This window comes from Ailuropoda melanoleuca, chromosome 17 (genome assembly GCF_002007445.2).
Source record: "Ailuropoda melanoleuca isolate Jingjing chromosome 17, ASM200744v2, whole genome shotgun sequence".
Classification (NCBI taxonomy): Eukaryota; Metazoa; Chordata; class Mammalia; order Carnivora; family Ursidae; genus Ailuropoda; species Ailuropoda melanoleuca.
This window is the reverse complement of record NC_048234.1, coordinates 40,011,102-40,036,492: the sequence shown is the minus strand read 5'-3', so window position 1 is coordinate 40,036,492 and position 25,391 is coordinate 40,011,102. Positions and strand designations below refer to the sequence as shown.

Genomic DNA, 25,391 nt, shown 5'->3' with positions numbered 1-25,391 from the left:
TGTACCATAGTGTCTCTAAAGTGGCCCAAACTGATGGGCATTTGGGCTATTTCCAATCTCTTGCTATGCCAACAAATAACCTTATACATGAGTATTTTCCTGTTTTTGCCGATGTTTCTTTAGGATAATATCTTAGAAGCTGGACTGTTGAATAAAAGAACGACCTAATTCTGTTAGATATGTAAATTCCCCTTCATGGAGGTTAAACTGTTCTGCATTTCTACCAGCAAATGTAAATTGCCTGTTATCCTGCAGCTCCACCAACAAAGTTTGCTGTCAGACTCTTGGATCTTTGCCATTCTGAGAGGTAAGAAATGACAGTGGTTTGAATTTGCATTTCTTCTATGATGAGCAAAATTGAGCATCTTCTCATAGGTTTAAGAGATATTTGCATTTCTTTTCTGTGACCTGTTTATATCTGTAGCTCATTTTTCTATATGGTTAATTGGGGGTTTTTTTCCTCTTTCATTTTTAGAAGCTCATTATTTATTTGTCTATGGCATAAAGTACAGATATTTTTTCCCAATGAGTCATTTGCTTTGCTTATTTTTTTACATGCAAAAAGTATTTTGTTTTCATGTGCTCTAATTTATCGATCTTTCATTTTATTGTCCTGGATTCTGAATCCAGAAGTTTTCTTCAGTTTGAGGCTAAAAAAGGAATTCGCTCACGTTTTCTTCTAGAACTTCACACAATATTCTTAATGATCTTCACCTTTTCCCTTATAGTCCCTTCGAATATATAGAAACTTATGTCCAGGGGCGCCTGGGTGGCTCAGTCGTTAAGCATCTGCCTTCGGCTCAGGGCGTGATCCCAGGGTCCTGGGATCAAGCCCCACATTAGGCTCCTCTGCTATGAGCCTGCTTCTTCCTCTCCCACTCCCCCTGCTTGTGTTCCCTCTCTCGCTGGCTGTCTCTCTCTATCAAATAAATAAATAAATAAAATCTTAAAAAAAAAAAAAGAAAGAAACTTATGTCCAGTTAATTCACGTGTTGAAAGCAGCTCATTTCCCATTTTAAAAGTCAAACATCAGATGTAGTTCACGTAGTCACTCCGCTACTGCTGTTTTTTCACACACATGAACCCATGGATTGGACAGGCAAAGCAGACAGACATGCGTGTGAAGGTATCATCGTGTTTCTCCTTTACAGAGCTCCCCTGTGCCACCTGCAGTCATAATGTCAGGTGATATCCAGCCCACCAAGTGCCTTAAATGCCAAGAGACAGCTAGAGTCAAGGCATTTCATTCCCTCTCTATTCAGGGAATGAACAGCAAAGGAAATCTAGGCTCAAAGGAATAACAGATTCTACCTAGAGCCAGCTGGCACCTGCCAAGTGGCCAGGGAGAGTTGGGGGTACTCACACATTTTGTGGGTGTTTTTGTGAAAGAAAGAAGAATTTTGGTTGAAAGAGCAGCTGCAGCCAGCTGCTCAGGGAAACTCTGCCCAATGCCCTGGCATCATGGGCATGGCCTATTTTGTGAAGTGCATCCAATTTAGGAATGGGGAACAGTTTCTAACGTCCCTTTCCAGACATATATCATGTTTCCCATCTAAAACATTTCTTCATCAATAGGCTTTTAGAAGAATGACTTCCACAACTGCAGTCTGGTATGTGGTTAGACAATGGCCTCACTTCTTTGGATTTCAAAATCAGGCCACAGAAAAGGTTTGATTTTTTTAATGTTAAAAAATATAAATCAGTGTTGTTCAGATATCAGATAATAATCTAAGAGGAAATAATAACCAGGCCTACCTGGCTTTCAATATAAAGCAGTGGATCTTACACTTAGTTACAAAAGAATCACATACGTGGAAAATCACTGTTTGCTCTCTTAACAAGCATGCTAGGTAATCCTCACACACGTTTCCTCAGTTCCCTGTTTTCCTTGGGGAAAACAAACTAAAACAAAAACAAACGCTGCTCAAGAGTCTAAATGCTCTGAAAGTCTATCTTACCCCCACATTTCTGAAGTTGCTTTTTTTGTCCCCAGGTTCTCAAACACTCTGAAACCGATGACTAGTTTGTTGACAGTTTTATCCCTGGTGCCTATCACAATGCCTGGCACACAATATGTATATCATACATGTTTGTTGAAGTAACGAATACAAATCTGGGGCAAACAGGTACCAACGTGCAAAGGATGACGTTCTCATGCTACACACAAAACTCAACTCAAAATGGATAAAGACCTAAATGTGAGAGCTAAAGCCATAAAACTATTAGAAAACATAAGTGCACATTTTCATGACCTTGGATTAGGCAATGGCTTTTCAAATACGACACCAAAAGCACAAGCAACCAAAGAAGAAACAGATAAACGGGGCTTCATCAAAACTAAATTTTTATGCTTCAAAGGACACTATCAAGAAAGTTGAGAAGATGACACACGCAATAAGAGGGATACAACATCTATCATCTGCTTCCATGCTTCCTATAAATGATTCCCCAGCATCAACCGCCAGACCACGGCTCTCCCTCCCTTTCTTGCTTGCTTTCTGTCTCTGGTCTTTTCCATTTCTCCTCCTCTTCTTTCCTATCTTTTGGTTCCCACTCTGTTTCTCCTTTTTCTTACTCTGTGTCTAGGGAATGCAAGTTGTATTTTTATAAATGGGATTCTGGATTTTTTTTTTTTTTGCTTTTTTTTTAAACATCACCAGGGAATTTGTTTGAGGGCTAAAGAGCCTGGGTACCACAAAGTCTTCGCTATACTACAGGTCGCCTGCTTCTGTATACTTATCCAAGGCTTATGAACAGACACACACAGAGTAGGCCTTTGATCCTGAAAACGTAGGGATCCCACTGGGATGAGGATAAATATTTATCTCTATTTGCTTTTTTCTGTTGGGGCCTGGTTTCTGGCTTGCTCAATGTCCTATTTGGCCAAAGACCAGCCAGGTCAGGAAAAGATCACTCCACAGTTCCAGCCTTGAAAACATGCGGGAAGAGCCTCCAAACAGTTCCCATATGAATTTTAACAGGGTCATCCGAGTACACTATGAGTGTAAGGAAATATGTAGGGAGGAAAGACATTCTCTGCACTCGTGCTAAGTTAGAGCAGAAAACCAAATATAGAATTTTCTCTTATGAATTTCTTCCCATACCCTTACCTAAGTAAAGACAAGAAACATTCCAGGAATGTTCTAGGAGGACTGAAAAGCTATCTGGCAGCCACAGTGGAGGAAGAAGTAAAAAGCATTTGAGGTCATAAAGACCACAATTTTCAAACACTGGTTTTGCTACCTATGAGGCAAGCCTCACTTTCCTAAATTGCAAAACAAAGATAATAAAAACCTGCCTTCCAGAGTTGAAAGGATTAATAGACATCATGTATGTAAAGCACAGGGCACAGTTCCTGGGACATACCAGCAATTCAATTTTGGTAAAAATATTAGATATGTCCCACTATTTCTCTACTAATGGCTCTAGGATTCTAGAGCTTCAGGTCAACCACCATATTCCTTAGTCCTAAACTGGAAGCCATAGAAAAGAAGATAGGTTGTTCTCTGGCTCTCCAATGGAGACCTGCCTCATAAAAAGGGCATGTACCCACCTCTCCTGCAAACCAAACTGATCAGCGGAAGGCAAGATGTATCAAAAGCCAATTGTTAGCTCCACTGGGCATACTGTGTGTAGGGAAGGCACAAGAAGCAGATTCCCTAAGCCACTGCTTCTGCAAAGATGAGGAATGGCTTTTGCAAAGAGCTTGGGCAGGCAGAAGTTTGTAACCCCCCAGCGCTGCCATCACCACCATCACCACCCAGCACCACGTTACTTCCCCCCCTTGCACTGTTGGTGCTGCCATGACTACCACTGTGGCCACCACCACCTGGACCAGGACATCATCAACAGCATCACCAGGACCAATAATACCTTTTCTCCTTCTCCCATCACAACCACCACTACCATCAGCATCACCACCCAGCACAAATTAAAACCCCAGGTGCTAAAGAAGGAATAGCTGAAGGTAAACCTGCTTTACCTGAAGCCTTAAAGAAGGTTTTATTTGGAGAACTTTTGAATCACGTGTGCAAACAGTGTCACACCCATCTCTCAGCAGGTATAAAAATGGCCCCACCTAAAGCTCCTTGCTGCAGCCACTGCCACTGGGATGAAGAGAGACTCCCAGAGAGGCAAACTCCCTCTTCTCCTTCCCCACCCTTGTGAGACACAGAGCAAGGGCTGGGAGAAGGTTCTCAGGCTCCCAAGTGGGCCTCTACCATGGCTTTGTCCCTGGGCTGCCCACTATGTCCCAACATGCACGGCCCAGAAGGCAGCGCTGGGTGGGTAAGTGAGCAGCCATGGCCTCATAACCGGAAGGGCTGGCCATATTTCCATCTGCCAGGAAGAGGCTGCCGTGCGCTCCTTGGACAGGAGTTGTGTTACAATGACTTGAAGCCCAGTGACAAAACAGCTTTGCCAGTACTCCTATGGGAGGTTCACGTCTTGGAAGAACAAGGCGGGCATTTACTAGTGCCCCGCCTGTCGCCATGAGGAACACTGAAACAATATCTTTTAAAATATCTTTCACAGAGATTTTGCTGTATTTTCCTTTGAAGGCATAACAAATATCTAAGAACCCAGCCCACATTTAAAAAAATGGGTCACATATTTTTGCTGAAAAAAAAAAAGCTATTTTTATTTCCTTGTATCCTTGTAACATAACAGTTACAAGCAGCTAAACTGAATTTTTAATTATCCTTTTTAAAAGATTTTTTTTTTTAAAGTAAAGGTTATTCCTAGGCTGACACTGAATATGCCAGGTCTGTAGCTAGAAGCAGATTTTTATAGCTGGTTATAAATCCCTGAAATATGAGTTTATACTGGAAAAGCTGAAGCAACCTTAACTCTAAGTACGCCGATGGGCGCCACTTTAATTACAGTCCCAGAATCGAATAAAACACAGTCTCTCTTCTACAGTAGCATCACAAAGAACCCCATTAACTCTCCAATTACTAAATGAGGAAACAACATTCTCTAGAACCCAAGCCAAGGAAAAAAGAACAGTGCATGTTCCAACGTAAAACCTTAAAACTGGGCTTCAAAGTTACAGGCTACATAGGGAGGAGCCCCCTGCACGGGTAATGTTTACTTCACTTATTTAAAATAAGTGAGTGCCTTTGCCAAGGCTCACATAAGACTATTTGTTTAACAAATAAAGATGTGTGTTTCCTGGAGTGTTTCTAATTGGGGTTTGAGATCCCACCTCCTAAGAAATTCTGGGCTTGGATACCTCAGGCACGAACGATGCCTTGCCTTTGACCGTGTGGGTATCCCATATCGAGGGGAGTGGAGGGTCTGGTGCTCATAAGGGAGCACCCACACGGCAAAATCTACAGAACAAATGGTTTGTGTCCCACCAACGCATCCATCACGCTTTCAACAGGAAAGAAAACTGGGGAAGGTCAAAACGATATCCAGTAGGATTTGTAAATTGAGCTATTCAGTAGGCAAGCAAACTTTAAAAATAGCAACTTGGGGGAGGCAAAGTTCCCCTCATCTCCTCCCTTCTCCCTCTCACTCCTGCCTCCCCAGTCTGCCCTTCGGCCCCTGCTGTCTTTGCAACAGCAGTGAAGCAGTCCTGTTTTCAAAGCCATGCTAACATCTTGGGAAATGCCAGGACAAAATCAAAGATTCTTTGGCTGGGCGTGTAATATAAAACTTGAAGTTGTTCCTGTTAAATAAAAACAGCCATGTTAATTTTGGTGCCATTGAAAACACAGGAAAATGCTGTTGCCAAATGGAAAGGGGGAAAAAAAGAGCTTACCAAATGGGAAGCAGTTGTATTTTCAAGACTTGAGAAGGGTATGTTACAAAAACTCAAGAGCAAAATCGAAAGAGGAAAAAGAAATGTAAAAGAATGGTTGTTTCTCTATTTAATTCTTTTCCTCCATCAAGGTAAAGGAATGCATCACTGATTCCCTCAAGGAGACAGGGAACTCAAGTCTCTGGGGTTCCCTGCCTTGCTCTGTAAATAATGAAGCATTTTCTTGCTGGGGCCCTGAAGCTCCCCGTCCCACCCTCCTGCAAACGCTCTCAATAACACTCCCATGGTTTACAGATTCAGGGAGCTACGCAGCAACCAGAACAAATATTCTGTACTCAAGATCCTGTTTTGAGCTGAATTTGACAAACGGCTGGAGGAGCATAATCGTAGAGGCAGAAATTATTTATTTTCTGGTTCCACCTGAAAGTTAGCGACTATTCCCAGCAGTGTTTCCAAGTGCTTCTGAGTTTTTAAATGCAGTAGATGCCAAACTATACTTGTAATGATGGGTATAATTGCAAGCGATTAGCAGGAGACCATCCTTGGCTGGTTCTAACATCTTTGAGCAAGAACCAGGAAAGGACAGAAGGAAAGGAAAGCTAAAGAACAAAGACTCTTGAAATCCTCATTTTAGGGGCGTGAGATTCTGGAACATTGATTTGCTGGGGTTTTTGGTTTTGTTTTGTTTTTCTAATTCATTAGAGAGAGAGAGAGAGAGCAGGAGCTCGAGCAGGAGGGAGGGCAAAGGGGAGAGGGAGAGAAGCAGACTCCCCGATGAGCCAGAGCCCCACCCAGGACTCAATCTCAGGACCTTGAGATCATGACCTGAGCGGAAATCAAGAGTCGGACGCTCAACGGACTCAGCCACACAGGCGCCCCTGCTGTTGTTGTTGCTGTTATTCCTAAAAAATGTGTTATGAGAAAACTTTTTTACTTTAACTGTAATTTGGAGGACAATTGGAATGGTGATTCCTGCCTCACCGTCTCTTGTTTAAACTGGCGTCCAGACACTGGGGAAATCACACGAGTTATCTTTGCCAAAATTAAAATTACCTTCATCACTATAGCTATTCCTACATGCATTCTTTCCCTCACTTTATAAATAATAAGTAAATAAGCTGAATGTCATCTACATGCCTGGTACTGTGTAGCATGCTGGCTGTGTTACAATTCAACGTCAGGTGAGTGTTTCTCGAATACACGGTATTTTTTTATTCCAAAGGCATGGCTTCCACAAACTGACATCTTGGCAGTGCCCCAGATTCTTGGTGAGAGCCATGAGTGCACGATAACCCTGGCCCTGAAACAAAATCCAAGTTAGATTTCCCCAGTTCTGGAGTTATTGTGAAATTCTCCGTATAAATAGTACCTAAAACTTCACTGCCACTGGGCAGCCAACATTGTGGTTCACTCTACACCTCCTTCCATTCTGTCTGCCATGGAGACCCAGGGAAGGACCAAGGGAAGTGTGAGGGATGACATCAGGGTGGGCACTGGACACCCAAGATCCCTCAAGGGAGGAGGGGCTGGCCAGGTTAAGAGACCTCATTAGATCCTCCAGGGCATCGAGCTAAGAGGAGTTAACAGCTTCATGAAGGGCTTGAATTCAAATTCAAGGAGAATCAAAGACCTTAGAAAAGTGGTTAAATAAAATGAATTTCCAGGAACACATGCAGACCAGTCTGAAGTAAGGAATGACTAACCATGTGTTAATAAGTAGTAAAAGGGAGCCGTAATAGTCCTTAAATGGAAAGCAAGTCAGCTGCCCAGCACGGTTATTAAATACAAGATCATGGAATTGGTGAATGAAATCATGGCACCAGGGAGACACGGTTCAGTCTGCAGGCTCCCCAGTCAGAGACCCAGGCTGAGTTTTAGCTGTGTTACTTGGGAGACTGAGCAAGACACAACTCCTCCATTCTGTTTCTCCATCTACAAAATACCAGTAACGCTCACCTCCACCCTGTAGCAGTTGTAAGGCTTACATGGGACAACCCATGAAATGTCCCAGCCCAGTGCTGGGCCTGGAATTAAGTGTTCCATCAATGGATCCTCTGTTCACCAAGGACATACACCTTTGTAACTTCCTGTGCCTGGTTTGGACTTTCCAATTTCTGGGCAATGAAGAGCATTAGAGAGTGATCCAGAAGAAGGCAAGTGAGAGGATTAAAGAGAAGGCAAACAGAAACCACAAAAAAGAGCCCAAAACTGTCGGGACTATCTAGCCTGGAATAGCAAAAACTGGAAGGTTTAGCAACAAAGCAAATAAGCAATATAGTACTCCATTATTCAGCGTGGGGTGACCAGCTACTCTGCTGCTAGAGTGGGGCCGTGGGAGAAGGTATGTTGCTGCAGCAAGAGGAGCAAGGGTTAGCTGTAAAAAAGAACTTCCTTACAATTTTCTTTTTATGAAGAGTCATTTCCCTTGGCCTTCGAGTCAGACAAGCACAAGTCTATTTCCCATCAAATCAGGCATCCATTTAAAAGCACAGGAAAAACGACCTTCCAGCTGCTGCTTCAGTTTCTAACAAGATCACCACATCCTTAAAGGCGTGAGGGGTCCTGCCAGGTAGGGGAAGTGACACAAATGACCAGCAGCTCCCCTCATGGACTCTCCGAGCCTCTGAGTCTTTCTGCGATAGCTCTCTGTTCCCCCTAAATGATGACTGTCCTGCCAAACCAGGATCACTGTATTTTGTATGTGTATCTCTGATAAGTACGTACCAAGGAGGTCAACAGGCTGAATGCTTGTGTGTGTGTGTGTGTGTGTGTGTGTGTGTGTGTGTGTGTGTATGTGCACAGTGCAAAGGCCTACAACTTATATTAATTTTATATCCACTAAAATGGTTACCCTTTAGAGATTAAAAAAAAATATTTGCTATGCTGATAAAGAACATTTTCCGAATCTGTTCTTTAGCGTCATGCCTTATTAAAGCTGAGATAAATCACATCCCTTGCTTACCTCCCATTGATGTCACCGAAAAAAAATTAGATTATTGTAGCCAACATGAAACCATAATGGGGTAGCAGCCTAGGCTCTGCTTACTGTTTAAAATTGAGTTTTGGGTGATATGCTCTAGAATTATGTGGGGGGTGGCATATGGACATTCGTCTGAACTTAAAAAAAAATGTTTCAGCAACTCTGCCACAGTCCAACCCATTCCTTGCAATTCGGTCACGTTTGGTTGTTTCCATATCCCACTACTTTCCACTTCCCTTTCTGGCATTTCATTCCACTTTTTCTGTTTTCAGATCATGCTTGGCCTTCTGCCCAAGTCTGAAGATTAAAACCATTAAAAATCTCTGTCTTCTCAACATCCTCCTATTTAAAGAAAAGAGACAGCATTAGCTCTCCCCCTTCATTTTTTTCTCTACAGAGGTTGAAGAATATTTTCCCTTTTCCTCTTTCAAACTTTCTGATTTGAAACCTGCACAGCAGCATTATTTTGTAAGACTGGTTGCTGACCTTTTGGCCTGGGCTCAGCCCAACCTCTTGCCTGCCCACCTTCCAAGTCTCTGGAGTAAACACTTGGCTGCTGAAAGCCCAGCTGCGGGTCCCTCCACCAGCTACCACCACTCACTCAACACCGCAGCACAACCCAAATAAATAAAACCAACAGCCCAAACTGTATCAATAATATTTAGTTCTCGTCACCAGAAAAATAAATGGCATTTCTTAACGCTATTTTAAAATGTCAAATATGTGCATTCGTTTTGAAAAAAGAGGCCGTCTCTAAATTTCCGAAGTTACTGAGAACAGGATGAATACAACTTCACAATTGCTGAAATTAAGAAATCTGAAGAACAACATCATTACCAAACACTGAGAAAAGGACCATCCATCGTGACTTTGACAAGACTTGGGTCTAAGTGAGCAAGAGCCTCACCATGAAATGTCGGGTTTGGGGTGAAGACTGACTACTCTCATTTCCATCCCTGCTTTTCTGCACATAGGCTCCTCCACGGTTTGGTGAGCCACACAAAAGTGCTGATATTTGACTGCTTTTGAAATTTCCCTAAACAGAACCGTCATGTGGCTCCACCTACAGTTACAGCACTAGTGGGGGATCAATACGAGGCAGGCACCTCCCTAACTCCCACGACCTGGCGGGTACGTTAACGGAACTTCGTGCATTTACCGACTCCTCAAAATGCGCCAAGTCCTCCAGGCAGCATCGTTGACAACGCCCAGAAAGTACCGGGCGAAAAAGCTCAAAGAGCCATATTTTGGAAAAATAAACAGAGAACATCCTCAGAATAGAACACCATGCCAGTAAATAAAAGAGAGAGAGAGAGAGAACTCACTAAGACTTACTAGTAAAAAGAAGCCCAGGATGTAATGTTAAGTGATAAAAGGCACAAAGTAAACAGGGTGTGTGTTCTGCCTCCTTCTGTGTAAGAAAAGGGAGGAGAAGTAAAATCTATGTAGTTTTACTGGGTATTTATTATTGCATTTGCACAAAGAGACACAGGCAGTTATATAAAAGGCTAATAAAAGTACCTAAGGAATGAAGAATAAGGTAGACGGGAAAAGAGGTAAGGAACAAAAATAGAAAACAATTTCACTGAAGAAACTTACGATTCAAAGTCCCTTTAAGGTTGACTGCTCTGCAAAAGTGTCTTGAGCCATTCCCATTCTGGCCTACAGGATTATCTCAACCAACACAGGTGGGTACTGTTTACAAAATGCTGTGTATGTTTCTGGGAGAGGGGCCTTGGGAAGGCAGCCTGAGCAGGGCTGGCGTTCAAATCAGAGCAGAGCAGGACGTCACCCCACCCCGCTGCTGCTCGCCCCCCCCTCCATCCTGGCCTTCTTCCTAACTCGGAGCCTCTCCGGCTCCATTGGGAAGCAGCAGCTTCCATCACCCAGTCCTCTTAAACACAGGTCAGATAATGCCTGTGATACCACCAAGAACGGACCAGACACAGCTCCCTCATGAGTGGACAGGGCTCCATCTCTGATCCACAAATGACAGGGAAAGAGATCAAGGTCACAGAGCTTTCTCCAACTGGCGGACCCAGAGCCCCAGAGGCCTTGGACAGTCCAGCTGAGTCCACGCAGTATCCCAAATCCCCAGATGACCGGGATTTCTTTTAGATGTTGAAAAGGAACTAAGAAATACATTTGACCTGAACCAAAGATGTCCAGTATTTTTTTTTCTGCTGTCAACTTTTTATGGAGGGGAGGGGAAGAAAAGTTAGTATGTAAACTACTAAAATTCATACATCCTTGAAGGAAGTCCTAACAGGAATGTAGGCACTACTCTAAAATGCTCCTTCACTGAATTGAGAAATTCCATGTGTACAGTTTGAGTAATCTGGACTCAATGACTTTTCGTAACAAACCGTTCATGTTTTCATGCTACCATGGAAACTTATCACACCTATTTTTATTTTCTCCCTGGAGCTATTATTTCAGAAAATCTTGGACACTCTGGATTGGTAGGGACCGTAGAGTTTGTGATTCACGCGAATAAGCAGCCAATCTTAGGTGTTTTTTGATCCACAGCACTACCACATTTCTCTAAGCCTACTGAAGCAAGAGACCAATATTTGCCAAGAGCCTACTATGTAGCGGGTATGTTTCACATGATCGTATCTACTGCAAACAGGAGTCTTGGAGGTGAGCAGTCCTAGGGATTCTTACAAATGAGTAACTGGGCTGAGTTTCACAAGGCCATGGCACAGCTACACGACATCCAGCCCTTTCACTCCGAAACCTGTGTCTCTTTCCATCATCTCACATGGCGTCCCCAGGGGTGGAAGGACTATACAGGCTCTGAAAAAGCACGCAGTAACAGCACGATGGTTCAAAAGGCTCACAAAGGAGGAATAAACCAAAGGAAAGGATATTAAGTGCACTTGGTTGCCTGGGGCTTGTTCGCTCACAACCCATGCATGCACAGGTCTACAGGTTTCTACTCCTCAGCTCCAGCAAGCAACCCATCATTAGAATCCACTTGCCCTACACCTCAGAGGCCAAGAGCCACAGAAGCCTAGGCCCTGATCCCGGCTGTCAGCACCTGCTGAGACTCATCGCCCCACAAGATAAACTACAGGGCTGACCAGAAAGCAGAGCTGGCCCTGCCTGGGGGATGGAAAATCGCAGCAGGGGCTAGGCAGAGCGCCTCTCTGAGTAGGAGGGATGCCATGGGAGAGCCATAGCAGGGCTGGTCCTGAAGGAAGCTGTGGGGAGCCTGTGACAGCTGGGCCATGGCAGGACTGACAGCTTGTCTGTGAGATTCAAACGAGGGAGAATATATATGAAGACCCTCTGCAAGCTGCAAAGAGCTGCTCAGGTGGTATCACCACTAAAGAACCGGGAAGAAAAGGATCCCAAGTAGCTCAAAGCCACTGACTCTTTCCTTTTTTTTTTTTTTAAGATTTTATTTATTTATTTGCCAGAGAGAGAGCCAGTGAGAGAGGGTACACAAACAGGGGGAGGGGGAGAGAGAGAAGCAGGCCTCCCGCTGAGCAGGGAGCCGGGTGCGGAGCTTGATTCCAGGACCCTGGGATCACGACCAGAGCCAAAGGCAGATGCTTAATAACGACTGAGCCACCCAGGCACCCCCTGACTCCCGTTTCCAATCCTAAGGTCTAATGTTGCTTTTGTTTGTATAGGTAAAAAGGAGGAGTCCATGTACATTAGTCAGCCTGGATTTTAATGACAGAAACCCAACTCAAACAGCTTGGACCAAACACAGCCCTGTGTGAAGGCTCACAGACCATGGGAAGAGCAGGGGACGTGCATGCTATTTCTCTTCCATTCTCGGAGACCCAGTCCAGTCACTCCCACACCACACTCCTCAGCCTCCTCTACCCCTCAGCCCCAACTGGGACTTGCGCTGACCCTAAGTAACAACGTTCCAGTACAGAGGTGCCCCTGCGGCGGTGTGCCTGAAGTGTGCGTGGGGCACGTCCCCAGGAGGGAGACAGTGTGGTGCATGGCCACAGCCTGGGAAGGTTCCGGGGGTCTAGGGAGGACAGGCTGAGGAGCACTGGTCTCCTCTTGGATCCTGAGTCAGATCTCAGTTGACAGCCCCCCCCCCGCCCCCCTGCCGCTCCTCGGCCACCTCTGTGAACATAGTTGGTGGTAGCAATGTCGGTTAGGTGGCTAGATCTGGGCCTATTTCTTTCGGACCTTGAAGGAAGTATTACAAGAGTGGTAAGACAGATATTTGGTCTCGAGAACAGGCACCTTCTTTGTCATCTCTTCTTTTGGAAATATAGAACAGACTTCCCTGTAAATCCCTCATCGTATCCTCGAATAACTTGAAAATAAAGAGCCATCATCTGTATCCTCGAATAACTTGAAACTATCCTGGTACTGGCAGGCACAAGGCTGAATCCAACGGGCTGCTTTTGTTTGTCCATTCACTCTTCTCACCCCAACTTCCAACACCACCATGTATGACTCAGAAAGCAGAGGGGAGACTCAAAGTGGAAAAACGTAAATTTCAAACAGCTGCAACAGAGGTGACCATGGACCACATAGGTAAGGCCAAAATCATTCCCAAACGTGTCTCCCCAGACAGCACTGAGGCTGAGGAGGGGCCCCTGCCCCCTACCCCAGCGAGGCTGGTTACCAGAACGAATGGGCAAGGGGCTGGGCTGGAGGGTCCTGAAGGTTGGCAGGCTTTCTGGGCCCAATTTTCTGCGGTGGTCTGGGGCCTGAGCCCCCTACCAAGCAGTGTGCCCTGCTGAGCTCTGGGGCCCATAATTTCCTGATTGCTTGCAGCTCTGCAAGAAGATATCAAAGCCAGGAAGAAATGGTTTGAAGCCAAACAGAGGGGTGAGAGAGCAGGGAAGGCTGATTGGGGGTGGAGGGAGTCTGGAGGAGATGGGGGGTGGGAAGGGCTTGAGGGCGGGGACGGTTAGGCCAAGGGAGAAGAGAAATCAGAATTAAATGAGAACAGCATTTGTAGCTGGGCCCCTCTTGGTAAAGTCCTGCCACGCATGCATTAACCCTCCATCGATGAAAACAAAATCCAGGGACCTGGTGCCTGCCTGCTGGGGCACATAAAGCTTAGAGGATATAATATCTTCCAGGTGGGTGTGCCCAGGAGCACACAAAGGTGCTTGACAGGTCGTTTAAAACTGACTGTCAAGGTCAAAACAACACCACCTGCAGGTACAACTAAAATGTCTTCATCCATCCCCTCCTTTGAGTTCTCTGTTGTTGTTTGTTTTAAACCAAAGCACAGTTTGAGCGGCAGACAAGCCTGACAACTGTTCAAACATATGTACGTGCAACTTATTAGCTTGCAAATGGAGGTATCTGGAGGCTAAAAACAGGGGGTGAGGGGAACAAGTTAGCTGCCATCTCTGAGGGGGCGAGGGGAGGGGGTGTGGGCTGGAAATGGCGGGGCTGGAAGATGAAGGCCTTCAACCAAGGAGCGTGCTCCTGATGTGGGATTTGCAAATGCTGTTTTGCACGGATGGGGCACTGAGCAGAGGCGGTTATTATGAAAGGAAGGGGCCCTTGCCTTTGAGATCTGTTTATTTTGCAATTAACCAGGAGTAAGAGAGGCCCCTTCTGAACCTTGTGCTGCGGGCCTAAAATTTAAACGCCCACTGCTGCCTAGGTGGGGTGCACTGCCCAAGGAGTACAAGAAAGTCCCAGGCTTACGATCTACCTAGCTCTAACATCAAAAAGAAAATATACGTGGATGTAAACTGCAGAATGAAATTGAATCACCTCCACCCCTGTTCAACATAAAAACTGAAACCTAATTAAATCAAAGAATGTTAAGGCTCTAAGACACTCTGCACGCAATTCCAAATCAGCCCCTTACTTTTTTCAAAGAAAACTGTGCCAGGGACACCCAGCGACTTGCCTGGGATCCCGGCCTGTCACCAGGCCCAGCTCCTTGGAAACACACCTTCCTTAGGAGTGACAGACAAGCAGGGAGCATCACCACGGGGCTTCCCCGCCATCCTCTTTCCTCAGTCTGACACCCTCACCTGAGAGCAGACAGCAGGGTGCGGAGTCTGAGGGCTCCCAGGAGAGAGTTAACCTGTTCAGAGATGCAGAGTCACCGAAAGTCACTGGTAAGACCTCAGCAGAAGCCCTGCACGGATGTGTTAACACCGCGGCCGCCAAGACCCTGCTTCTGACCCACTGGATCAGAGTCTCTGGCGGGACCAGGTTCAAGGAATCCCAGGGTTCTAGCCCATCCACTGGGGTGCAAGAAGAGGTAGAAATTCTTAATTTTTTTTTTTCTCCAGGTGCCTGGGTAGCACAGTAGGTTAAGCATCTGACTCTTGATTTCGGCTCAGGTTGTGATCTTGGGATCATGGGATCAAGCCCGGGGTCGTGGGATCAAATCCTAAGTCAGGCTCTGGGCTCAGTGCAGCGTCCGCTTGAGATTCTCTCTCTCTCTCTCTCTCTCCCTCTGCCCCTTCGTGTGTGTGCGCTCTCTCTCTCTCTCTAAAACATGAGTAAGTCTTTAAAAATATTTTTTTCTCATCCTCCTAAATTTCTATTTTTGCGTGTATTTTGTAGTGTACCCAGTATATTAACACTGTACTAAATGTATACAACTTATAAACACATAAATATATGGAGGGGGTGACTGTTCAAAAAGAGATGTATAATCAGAAAAGCGTGGGGCGTCCTGCACTGAGCCATGGGCCCATCTTCCTCACGGCAATGAGGCAAGGCCCTTGCCAGGGCCTGAACACATGGCAGGCCTTCAAGCGACACTGATACAGTGAAAGGTGGACCCCACAGCTGGCTGTACAATGGACTCCAGGATATTCCGGAACAGAATCACTTCTCAAAGGTTTGTTTTGAGGACGTGGTTTCTTCGAGACCACGATGGTCCCATGGAATGCACAGTATCAAGGGGGATCCCTGGGCACAGCATACGGAGGAACACTGCACCTTCTGGCCCTGTCTTCAACAGGCACATACACACCAGGATATAAAATCAGGATAATAAGGATATTAAAGGCTTTCTTAGAAGTCCTCCGGCGAAGACTCCATTTTAACTCTGTTTAATCCATTCATTTCCTGAATTAATTAAGCCACAGTTCCTTTCCCACATTATTAACATTCCACAAAACTAGTCTTCCCTGGAACCTGCTGTAGAAAACCCTACTTCAGACTAAAGGTCTCCTATTTCCTTGCAGTCACAGAATCATCAGCATTCATCACACCTGCCCACTGATACACATCAACGAATGAATTCTTGGCTTTGCCCATCCAGGCCTTTCCAACTGTCAGCTTTCCATAGGATGTTCAGAAATGGCACGTGTGTGGTAAAAGCCAGAAACGGCAGCTGGTTCGCTCTCAGAGTAGGCCCTCAGGGTCTCTTCTTGGAGGAGACCAACTCAAAAATGAGGATCTGCCATCCACAGTGCCCACAACTCAGCAAACTGGCCTCTAGGGAGCAAAGGCCCAGGGTGGGTCTCCAAGATCACAAGAGCACCCTCTCCTCCTTGCCCATCCCAAGTCCCGGCCGGGGAGCCCAAGTATCATTCACACTCTCCTGAAATGGAATTCTAAGATTTCCATGTTATGGTGAGAAGGGGAGGCGGTTATTTTCAGCAAGCTAACTGGGAAAGTGAAGGGCAGATTTGGCATTCTGTCTTCCCGGAACAATGTCTAGACTTTCTGAGGAGTCACCTCTATAAATAGCATGGTTAGTTAACCAAGAAATGTAACATGTTCTCCTCCGAGCTCCACTCGGGTTAAGTCAGGGTGAACTTTTGCATTATACCTGCAAATCCCACAAAATAATCAATTTCTTAAAAAGTAATCCATTTTTTAAAGGAGCGCTTCCTCACATCTTTGGCCTTTTAAGTGAACACTACTTCTTAACAAAAGGTAGCTGTTACCCTCTTCCAGTTCCATTTCAGAGGTGGGGTGAAGTGAAAAGGCAATTTCTTACCCACTTTGTGCACAAAGGCCTCCTTGGCTCAGATGTCGGGGGGGTTCCAGGTGCATACTGGCTGTAATGCAACAGAGCCAATGTTCCCACCGAGCAGAGCTATTCATACACCGTACCTTGCTTGAGGACTGTTTCCAGAGTTGGTGTTTTCCCCCAAAGGAGTCTAGCCTTCAAAGAAATATGTACACAGCTCTGTGCCCACATATATATATATAACACCGTCCAGAAGCTGGGAGCATTTGTTCCCTCTGTGTAGTGGTCTGAGGAGTGAGAACCCGCAAGACTGGGAATATTCCAACTCAGGCAACTGTGGGCATTAAATTCCATTGTTCTTTCTCACCCAGGGAGTGGATGTTCTGCTCAGTAATGATGCTTCTGTGGAGAAATAAGTGGGGCGGCGGGGGTGGGAATAAAAGGCTTTTCTTTGCAATGGAAAAAGGGAAAGGTAGTGCTGACCGGCCATCTCAGGCTCAAGGGCTGGAAGAGATTAGGGGCCTATGGAGAGAAGAAGATTACAAATGTAGGCAGAGGGATGATTGCTTCAGGAAGGCCTTTCAAAGGCCTGACAACTTCTCTTGAAGGATGGCCCCAGCACTGTTCTGTGAAGGTAGGACTGTCAGTCTATGTGTGTGGAGAACAGTTCAAAGAAAACAAAACACTTAAGCGTAATCTTTCAGAGAGTGAGGAATCGTGGCGTAATGATGATAAAATGCTACTTCTGGGTCTGACAAGCAGCACAGCTGTTTGATGGCAAGGAGAAGGTTCTGGCTAAGCCAAAAGCTGTGAGTTCACTCTGCTGTTGTTCCAACAGAAGAGAGAGAGAGAGAGCGCCTGGCCCCAGCATACTCATGTGATCCAGGAATTTGCCTGGTACCCAGATTTTGTGGCTGACTCAAAATGAGCCCACGGTGAATGCTTATCTTCAGGTAGACTCAATGACACTATGATTTCCATGGACAGACCCTGAAGCAAGTACATGTAGCTCAGAAAGCATTATAGAAAGCACTCGCTTAAGTCTGAGTCCCAGATTCCAAAAGCCATCCCAGGACGAGGCCCTTGTCCTTCTCTTGCTGACTTGCTGGCTCTACATGACCTGGGGACATTGCAGATCTTCCTGCGTCTGCTCCATGAAGAAGAGAGCACACGTACAACTTCACACTACCTGCCTCACTCAGTATAAACTGGTATTGTCAAAACTAAAGCCAAGGGCTTTCGGAGCCCAGAAGAACACGATCTTAGGAATACCAATTTCTGTTTAAAGAAAAACACAAGAACTAGAACACAGGAGAACCTTCTCTATAAGATAGGAGGGAAACAAAGTCAGATAATTTTTTCAAGACGAAAAAGAGAGATCAAAAACGAAATGGAGACATGAACACAAAGAAAGCGACAAAGGGGATGCTTGTGAGTTCAGCCTCCTGGCGTGGCCCGCACTACCCACCCACGTGTCCATCACTACAGCAGTGGCAGGGGTGCCAGTAAACAAAGGATGAAAATCTCGAAGGAAAAAGAGAAGGATGGTACGAGCTGCTTTCTATCATTCGCACCCACCTACTTGAAAAAACAGAGAATTATGCTCGAAAACAAGGGAAGGAAATGCCCCTTCAAAATATTTTTAAAAACAATCATTCAGAAAGAAATTTGAGAATTTGAGAGTTTGAGAGACAAAGAGCAATAACAAGGAAACAAAACCCACACACAGACCCTCCCCCCAATCCTCAGCCCATCAGAGAGAGCAGGAGAGCTGGCAGCCCTGGTGAAGAGAAAGGTACACGTGTTTACCAAATCAGATTCCCAAAGGCAAGAATCACTATGGTTGCATCCTGCACTGAAACCATGGGGTCCCAGCCCCCCAAATGTAAAGGACTGTTTAAAAATACGGCAGTTTCGGTTTGGCGGAGGGGGGGGGGAATCAAAAAATTCAAGTAAAAACTAACAAAGAACAAGCACAGAAAATTTCCAAAGCTGTGAAACCCTTACTACTTAAGATAATGACAGAAATTTATGACTGCTTCCTTCCCCGGCAGAAAGGAGCACAATTAGAAGGCTGAAAACAACAGGCCCTTTGTACCAGCATGTTATGTTTTGCTTATTCTATTACACATTGGCTGGGAGATAAGAATAAACAGGACAACACCCTGTCTAACCCCAGGAGGAGGGGGCGGAGGGAAAGCTGGTGACGTTCATTCTTGGGCATGTATGTGCACACCGTTCATTCCCAAATTGAGGTACTTGAGAAAATTGTGCCTGCAATAGTCAGGAACTAGTATAAGCACCCAGAAGCCTTTTATTGCACAATCACATCTTTTAGAGCAAGCCATGTATAATAGAGAGCTTTATAGTCTTTCTCCACTGGGAAGCACACTGAAGATATTTAAGTAATTGATGATTATTTCTCTCTGCTATCAATCCTATTTTTGTTCAGTCTTTGAGAAACTTAAAAATCGGGATGAGCAAATATAGAAACACCAGCTCGCTCCCTGTGACCTCATGTGTCAAAAAAGCTGGGAAGGAATCCACCAGCAGCCAGCAGGGAAGGGAAACGTGGCGCCCTGGCACTGTTTTCTCCCTGCTCCACAATGGGAGAGTTGCCGGTCCTTGCGCTGGGAGCTCTGATGCCCCCGCAGCGGCCAATTCTGCTCAAAGGCAGCAGTTGCTAAGCCCAGTCAGGTTCTAACTAGCCAATCACAAGATGGTATGACACTGCTGGTCCTCAAAACTGAGAAAAGACTTGACCCCTCTTGCGACTCTATCCCCGTAACACCTGACGGCCCGGAACCATCAATCCCCCCCCAATCTCTGCCATTTCTTGGTGGCTCTTCCTAGCTCTCCTCATACTGGTGCACGGGTAGCTTGCTGACCCAAGACCTGAGGGACCATGAGACCACCTGGCACCCAAAATGAGCGTAAGAAAGGAACTAAGAAAAGCCACTCTAAAAGCTCATTGCCCTCCAACCACACTGGCCTTCTTTCTGCTCCTCCAGCCCATCTCAGTCGTTCCCACCTGGAGGCCTTTGGACCTGAACTCCCTCAGCCTGGGCTGCTTTTCCCCCCAGATTGTTCACAAGGCTGACTCCTTTCTGTTCTTCAGTCTTGTGGTACCTGCCACTCTTTAAAGAAGCCTTTGCCTGCTGCCCCCCACCCCCGCCAGACCCTAATGATCACTCTGTCACTGACTTGGTTTTTACTGTTCATAGCATCCATCTTAGTTCTTGGTTTTTAAGTACACAATTCTCTCCCCCGACTAGAATGTAAGTTCTGTGATGAGAGAGATCGCATCAATCTTGTTCGCCCCTGTAGACTCAGCATCTTACATCCTACCTGGCACACGGTATTTGCTTAATAAAAATTTACTGAAAGGATGAACAGATGAATAAATAAACAAACAATGAACAGATGAACAAGACAATCTGGTACGAAACCAGTAGAAAAACATGTCAAAGCAGAATTGTCGCCTAATGTCAGCCACACTGCCACTTTTTTTTTTCCAACTTTCCAAGTGGAACCAGAGGTGAAGCTACCTGTGAACGGTAGAGCTGGGAAGCAGAGTCACGGAAAACACAGCTTTTTTCATTCAGTGCTCTAGACAAAAAACCGCTCTGAAATGATTTGCAGGAGATTCTTGAAATTCAAATTGAGGAGGAAAAAAAAAAAAGAATGTATTTGGATGTCAGCAAGGTAGTTCTGCCAACCTAATTATGCCCCGTGACATGTAATTGTGAGCTGCTGAAAGACAAATGGCAAAGCAAAGCATTTATCATAAACACGGACAGAGGTAAGACTGAGGTGTTAATTTTTAAGCAACTGTCATAAATCTGGTTCCAGGATATTATTCCATTAACATTATTATTATTATAACAAAGAGTGTAAGCATGATGATGAGCTCCTTTCATGTATTTCTCAATACCTGGGAAATGAGGCTTACTAGTCCATCCCTAGATGAGACACCTGAGAAAATACGAGAGCACAATGAAAATGGCAGAATGCTAATTATACCAACATGAAGACAGTGTGTCTATATGTTGGAGATTCACTTAAAATGCATTCATATCTTTGGCGAGACACCATATTACTCAATCCAAGAGAGGTACACTCCACAGCTCTTTATACGGCAGACTCGGCCTCTATGGAAGGCACAAGCAAAACGAAACAAAAACAGAAAGCCTACACTCACTAAATGAGACAATTATGAACTGGAACTAGTCAGTAGTGTCTTAAAGGCAAACTACGGGTTTTTCTCAGAATCAGAACAGAATGAAAGCATCTCTCCCCTGGAACAGGGATTGAGAAAAGGGAGGGGGGCTGAAAAGTCATGGTTCCTCTTATACAGAAGGTGACCAAAAACCATGACGCACAGTCTTGATAGATGTTCTAGTTACTGCTACGTTGGAAAAGCATTCCAAGTTCTAAAACGTCATCTTTGTGTCATTTACCTTCTGATTAATTGATCTGTCATTATCATACATTCAAATTATACAAGTGTGTTTCTCCCCACTTTATTGAAACATCAGAACCGGGCTCCAAAGAAAGAGGAGAGTTTTAACATTATCCATACAAACTATGATATGCAGTATTTCAAATACAATGAAATCTTTACGGATGTCATCCAAAAATTTTAAAAACTCTTCAAAACGGTTACTAACAATTTACCCTCTTTAGTTCATGTGGGAATGTTTAATGCCATTCACCAAAAAAGATTACTGCAATGGTATAAAATGGTATTCATTATGATTAGGACCTAATCACTAAAGAAGTCCAGAGGTATGGAATTTATGATCTTGCATACATGTTTATAAAATGTGGACTCGGCAAAGAAGCATTTAATCTACCAAGAAATCCTTTGATCTCTAGTGCATTACAATGAACAAAACAATGACAGGTCTCAGTACAGAGGTCTTTTGGGATGGCTCCTACTAGACTTGGGATTTCTCTGTTCCTGTTTAGGGTACAGAGCTGACCTACAAGACTGTCATTTTTTGTTCCAGCTTTGCTTTTACAGAGCCCCAAGCAAAGCCCTGACCATAAATAAGGCAGCCGGGCCCCGGGAGCCAGCTGAGTCATAAACCCCACTCAGTCGCATGTGGCCCAAGGTGTCGGGATCCCGCGAGAGTCAAGCCAAGCAAGTGGAATCAATTTAGGGCAGAGTTAGGAAAAACAGAGTGCTTCCCCCCCACCTCCAACTGGCAGTGGAAGATACCACAATCCCCCCTCTGCAGCTCAAATACGGGGAACAGTAACTAAGCCCAGGAAAACATCGAGACCAGGGCAGACTACTTCCACAGTCTAAAAAGAAAGAAAAAAATGGGGGAAAATGATATTTGACAACCAACCACAAATTTTTAAATGTACAGGTCTTCTGTTTTTAAGTATAAAAGCAGTCTTGTTGCTGCCGAGTTATTATCACCACATTTTCTGACATTCGTGCCCAGTACCATTTGGCCTTAAGGTTCTTAGGGTTCTTACTTTCAAAATACAGAGTTAAGCATGTTTAAGTCACTTTAAATATCTCAAAAAGCAGCAAACTCACTGCCTACCTGCTTGGGCACGCAAACTTGCAAAGAGAGGCTTTACAGAATGGCCTGCAGGTCAACAAATTCTGGTTTGGGCAGACCGCTGTCAGGAAGGAGCTACAGAAAATGAGGTCCTCTGTATGAAAAATACCCTGCCTTTGGTTCCCTCGGGTCAGAACTTGGAACTGTTAGCAAACATGCCCTGAAAAACTGCAACTCTCATAAAGTGCTAAAAACTCCCAAATAAATACAGCCCCTCAAAACTGGGTACAAATGAGAAACATTTAATGAACAACCCTTTCTTTGCCAGTAATTCTGCTTAAATTAAGTCCAGCAGACTCTTCAAAGGGACCAAAGAAGCCCCCCCTTGTTAAGACAAAGTCTATATACAGACATCCCAAACAATATTGATGCATATTACCAAATATATGTAATTATCCTAGTTTCTGCATTCCCATTATCTTCATAAACACAGGATAAAAAATCAGCCTAAAGGACTTTCTCAGACCTCCTCAAGGATTAAGACTAGCCAGCCAGCTTTAAAAAGTATACGTATGTAGTAAGGATCAAAAGCAAATACTCTGCTCAGTTCTTTTCTACTCACGGGTTTTACTAAGAATGCATGCAGTTTTCAGGGAAAACACCACAAATGACAGCTGTTCAAAAGCATGGAAATTAATTGGCAGCAGGAATTTCCTTGACTAATAGGGAAAAACTTAAAGTCACATGTTTTGATGAGCTTATTTTTCCTATCCTTAGTCAAGCATATTCACTGTTAATGATTAAGATTTTCAAACAGAAATATAACCAAGTAAAATCCTGAGTGCATAGTAAGTAAAATACTGAGTGAAACGTAGGTACCTATTACTGAATAAACGATAGCATTAACGAATGAGTTTTAGATGAAAATAATAGAGAGGGAAAGATTCAACTTGCATGTCTTGATTTTCCATAAGAACAAAACTGAGAAAACAGTAAGAATAATGCATTTATTATATTAAAAAATAGTAGCAAAACAAGTGACTCCCCCCCCCCCCCAGTAAGCCATATGCCTTGAGCTGTTTTTCCAGCAGCGGTGATGGATTTACACTGATCCATCCACAGTCCCTCTGACACAGGGGCTCTCAAGTCATTGCCCTTGTGACCAACGGCGAGAATGGATGAGACAGCTGGTCAGGATTAGGTGAGCAGCCTGTGGCCCTGGAACTAAGTTGTGTTGCTCTGCCCAGAGCTGTGGCCTTGGGCTCATTAACATTATGCTCTCACCACCTAAGCTAAGCAGCCACTCATCAGCCACAATCCAACATACATCACTCTGGGGGCACAGTGTGCTTTCAATCTGAGCAACAATGTGAGCCTTTTATTTTCAGGGCAGTTGATTGAGCCCACGACACCTAAAGGCTCCCTCCCACGTGGTGGAGTCTACCCACAAACTGTCCCTCAAGGCAGCCATGAGATGGCCAAGCACCACCATCCGAATCAAATGGCAGCTTTGACAGAGCTCAGGGAAAGCAAGAAATCGTCAAAGAAATTCCAAAGCATGTGATCCAAGTGCCCCCATGGAACAACATACCTGGCCATCCCCAGACTCGGGAAGTTGGCAGGAACGATGAGGATGTCCAGCCTGGAGAACGGGTGTGTTCCCAGGACAGAGTGTGCTGCCGAGAGGCAAGGAGGGACCAGCTGCAGAAGGGTCTCTTGACAGGCATCCCGGAGGCACACTGGGGCAAAGACCCGATGAGGAATAATTTCCTGGGTGGTAGCAGAAGGATTCTGGAAGCGGCAGGGGTATTCCGTGTGACCACAAATGCCAACATACCTGGGAACAACACGAAATAAACAGATGCACTTTATGGTAAATCCGGTTTATTCTTGTTGCCATGGAGGTGAGCAACTGTCACAGAGGTGCACAACTTCTAAGAGACAGTGGTTCAGATGGGCTCACAATCAAGACAGTTAAATGAATTCTTGGCTTGTCCGTTTCTGTGCAGCAGTGAAAACTTACTGGTCAAAATACTTATTGACGTGCTGAACTGACTGAGTAGCTTCAATCTAAGCTAAGTGAAAGTAGATTTTACTACTTATTTTAGAATAACAGAGGAAAACCCTCCAAGACTCAAAACAACGAAAACAACCCCCTCCTGAAAATAAAAAGCAAAATTTCTGCCCTCAGAAATGTGCTTTTCAAATATCACCATGGGAAAAATCTCCAAATCAGAAACAATTTATAACTCAGAATATTAAGGATGGTGCAAAGCCAAATTTGGGATCCCATTCTGGAATTTTCTAGAATAAAGGATGTGGACTCAGGTAGAATAATGAACCAAATGACAGGACAGGTTTCAACTTTTCAAAAGAACACAATCCATTTTACTAAAAAGTAATCTAGGTGTCCTTATTAAAGGCCATCAGAAGTTGTGTTCTTACAGTATACAGAGGCATTTTTGAAATGATACTTTCCCCAGGGCTCTTTTGATACAAATTGAACTGAATCAACCTTTTAAGGAAACAGATCAGAGCCCAACCGGTACCATCTGATCGCTGCCAGTTACTCTGTCAAAGGTGGAGCTGAACAAGAATTCCTAGAACCTGACTCATAGACCTTGAGAGAACTTATCTACCCAAAGAAACCCACATCAAAGGGAACTCTATTTTTTTGCCTGTTAACACATCCTTTATTCAAACACAATGGAAAGCCCCCTCTAATTTTAATTTACAAATTACAATTCTAACTATGGGTGCTCATTGGATTCATAGTGAATAATGAAAAACCTTAAAATGCTGGCACGTCCCAATAGGGACACGCCACAACAATAATTCCTCTGCAGATTTCTGAAGTGCCTTTCACTCATCCAAGGCCAGCACCGCCCAAGGAGATCCACATAGCTATGGAGATAAGCCTCGCCCTCCCCTAGCCTGGTGCATAGAACACAGCTTCCAGCATCGCGGACGCTTCACCACTGTTGAGGGTAAGAAAAATGGGTGGAGACCCATCAACACTTCTGCCAGGATAAGATGACAGCAAGAATATAATTATTGACATCGAATGATAGCCAAAGCCCCTGGACTGATACCCTTGCTTTATGGAGAAAGTGAGTAGAGGTGCCTGTTGGTAAACATTTAACTGAAAATGTTGCAAATGTCTACTCACTGACAAGTACTCAAAGGTCTCATGAAGCCATTTACTGAGTTAACCACCTAATATATTTACATAGACGT

General features: G+C 44.7%; 1 protein-coding gene across 25 annotated transcripts in view; it reads right to left on the bottom strand.

Annotated features, from left to right (window-relative positions):
- The window catches only part of AOPEP (aminopeptidase O (putative)), a 324,976-nt gene that overhangs the window by 229,044 nt on the left and 70,541 nt on the right, over window positions 1-25,391 (bottom strand). For all 25 annotated transcript variants that reach the window (XR_004621807.1, XR_004621808.1, XR_004621812.1 and 22 more), the window contains one exon: window positions 23,746-23,991. Coding sequence is in view for 16 of the 25 variants with exons in the window: in XM_034647316.1 (XP_034503207.1) it covers window positions 23,746-23,991 (246 nt within the window). In the remaining 9 variants the exon portion in view is untranslated. The remainder of the gene's footprint in view (window positions 1-23,745; window positions 23,992-25,391) is intronic.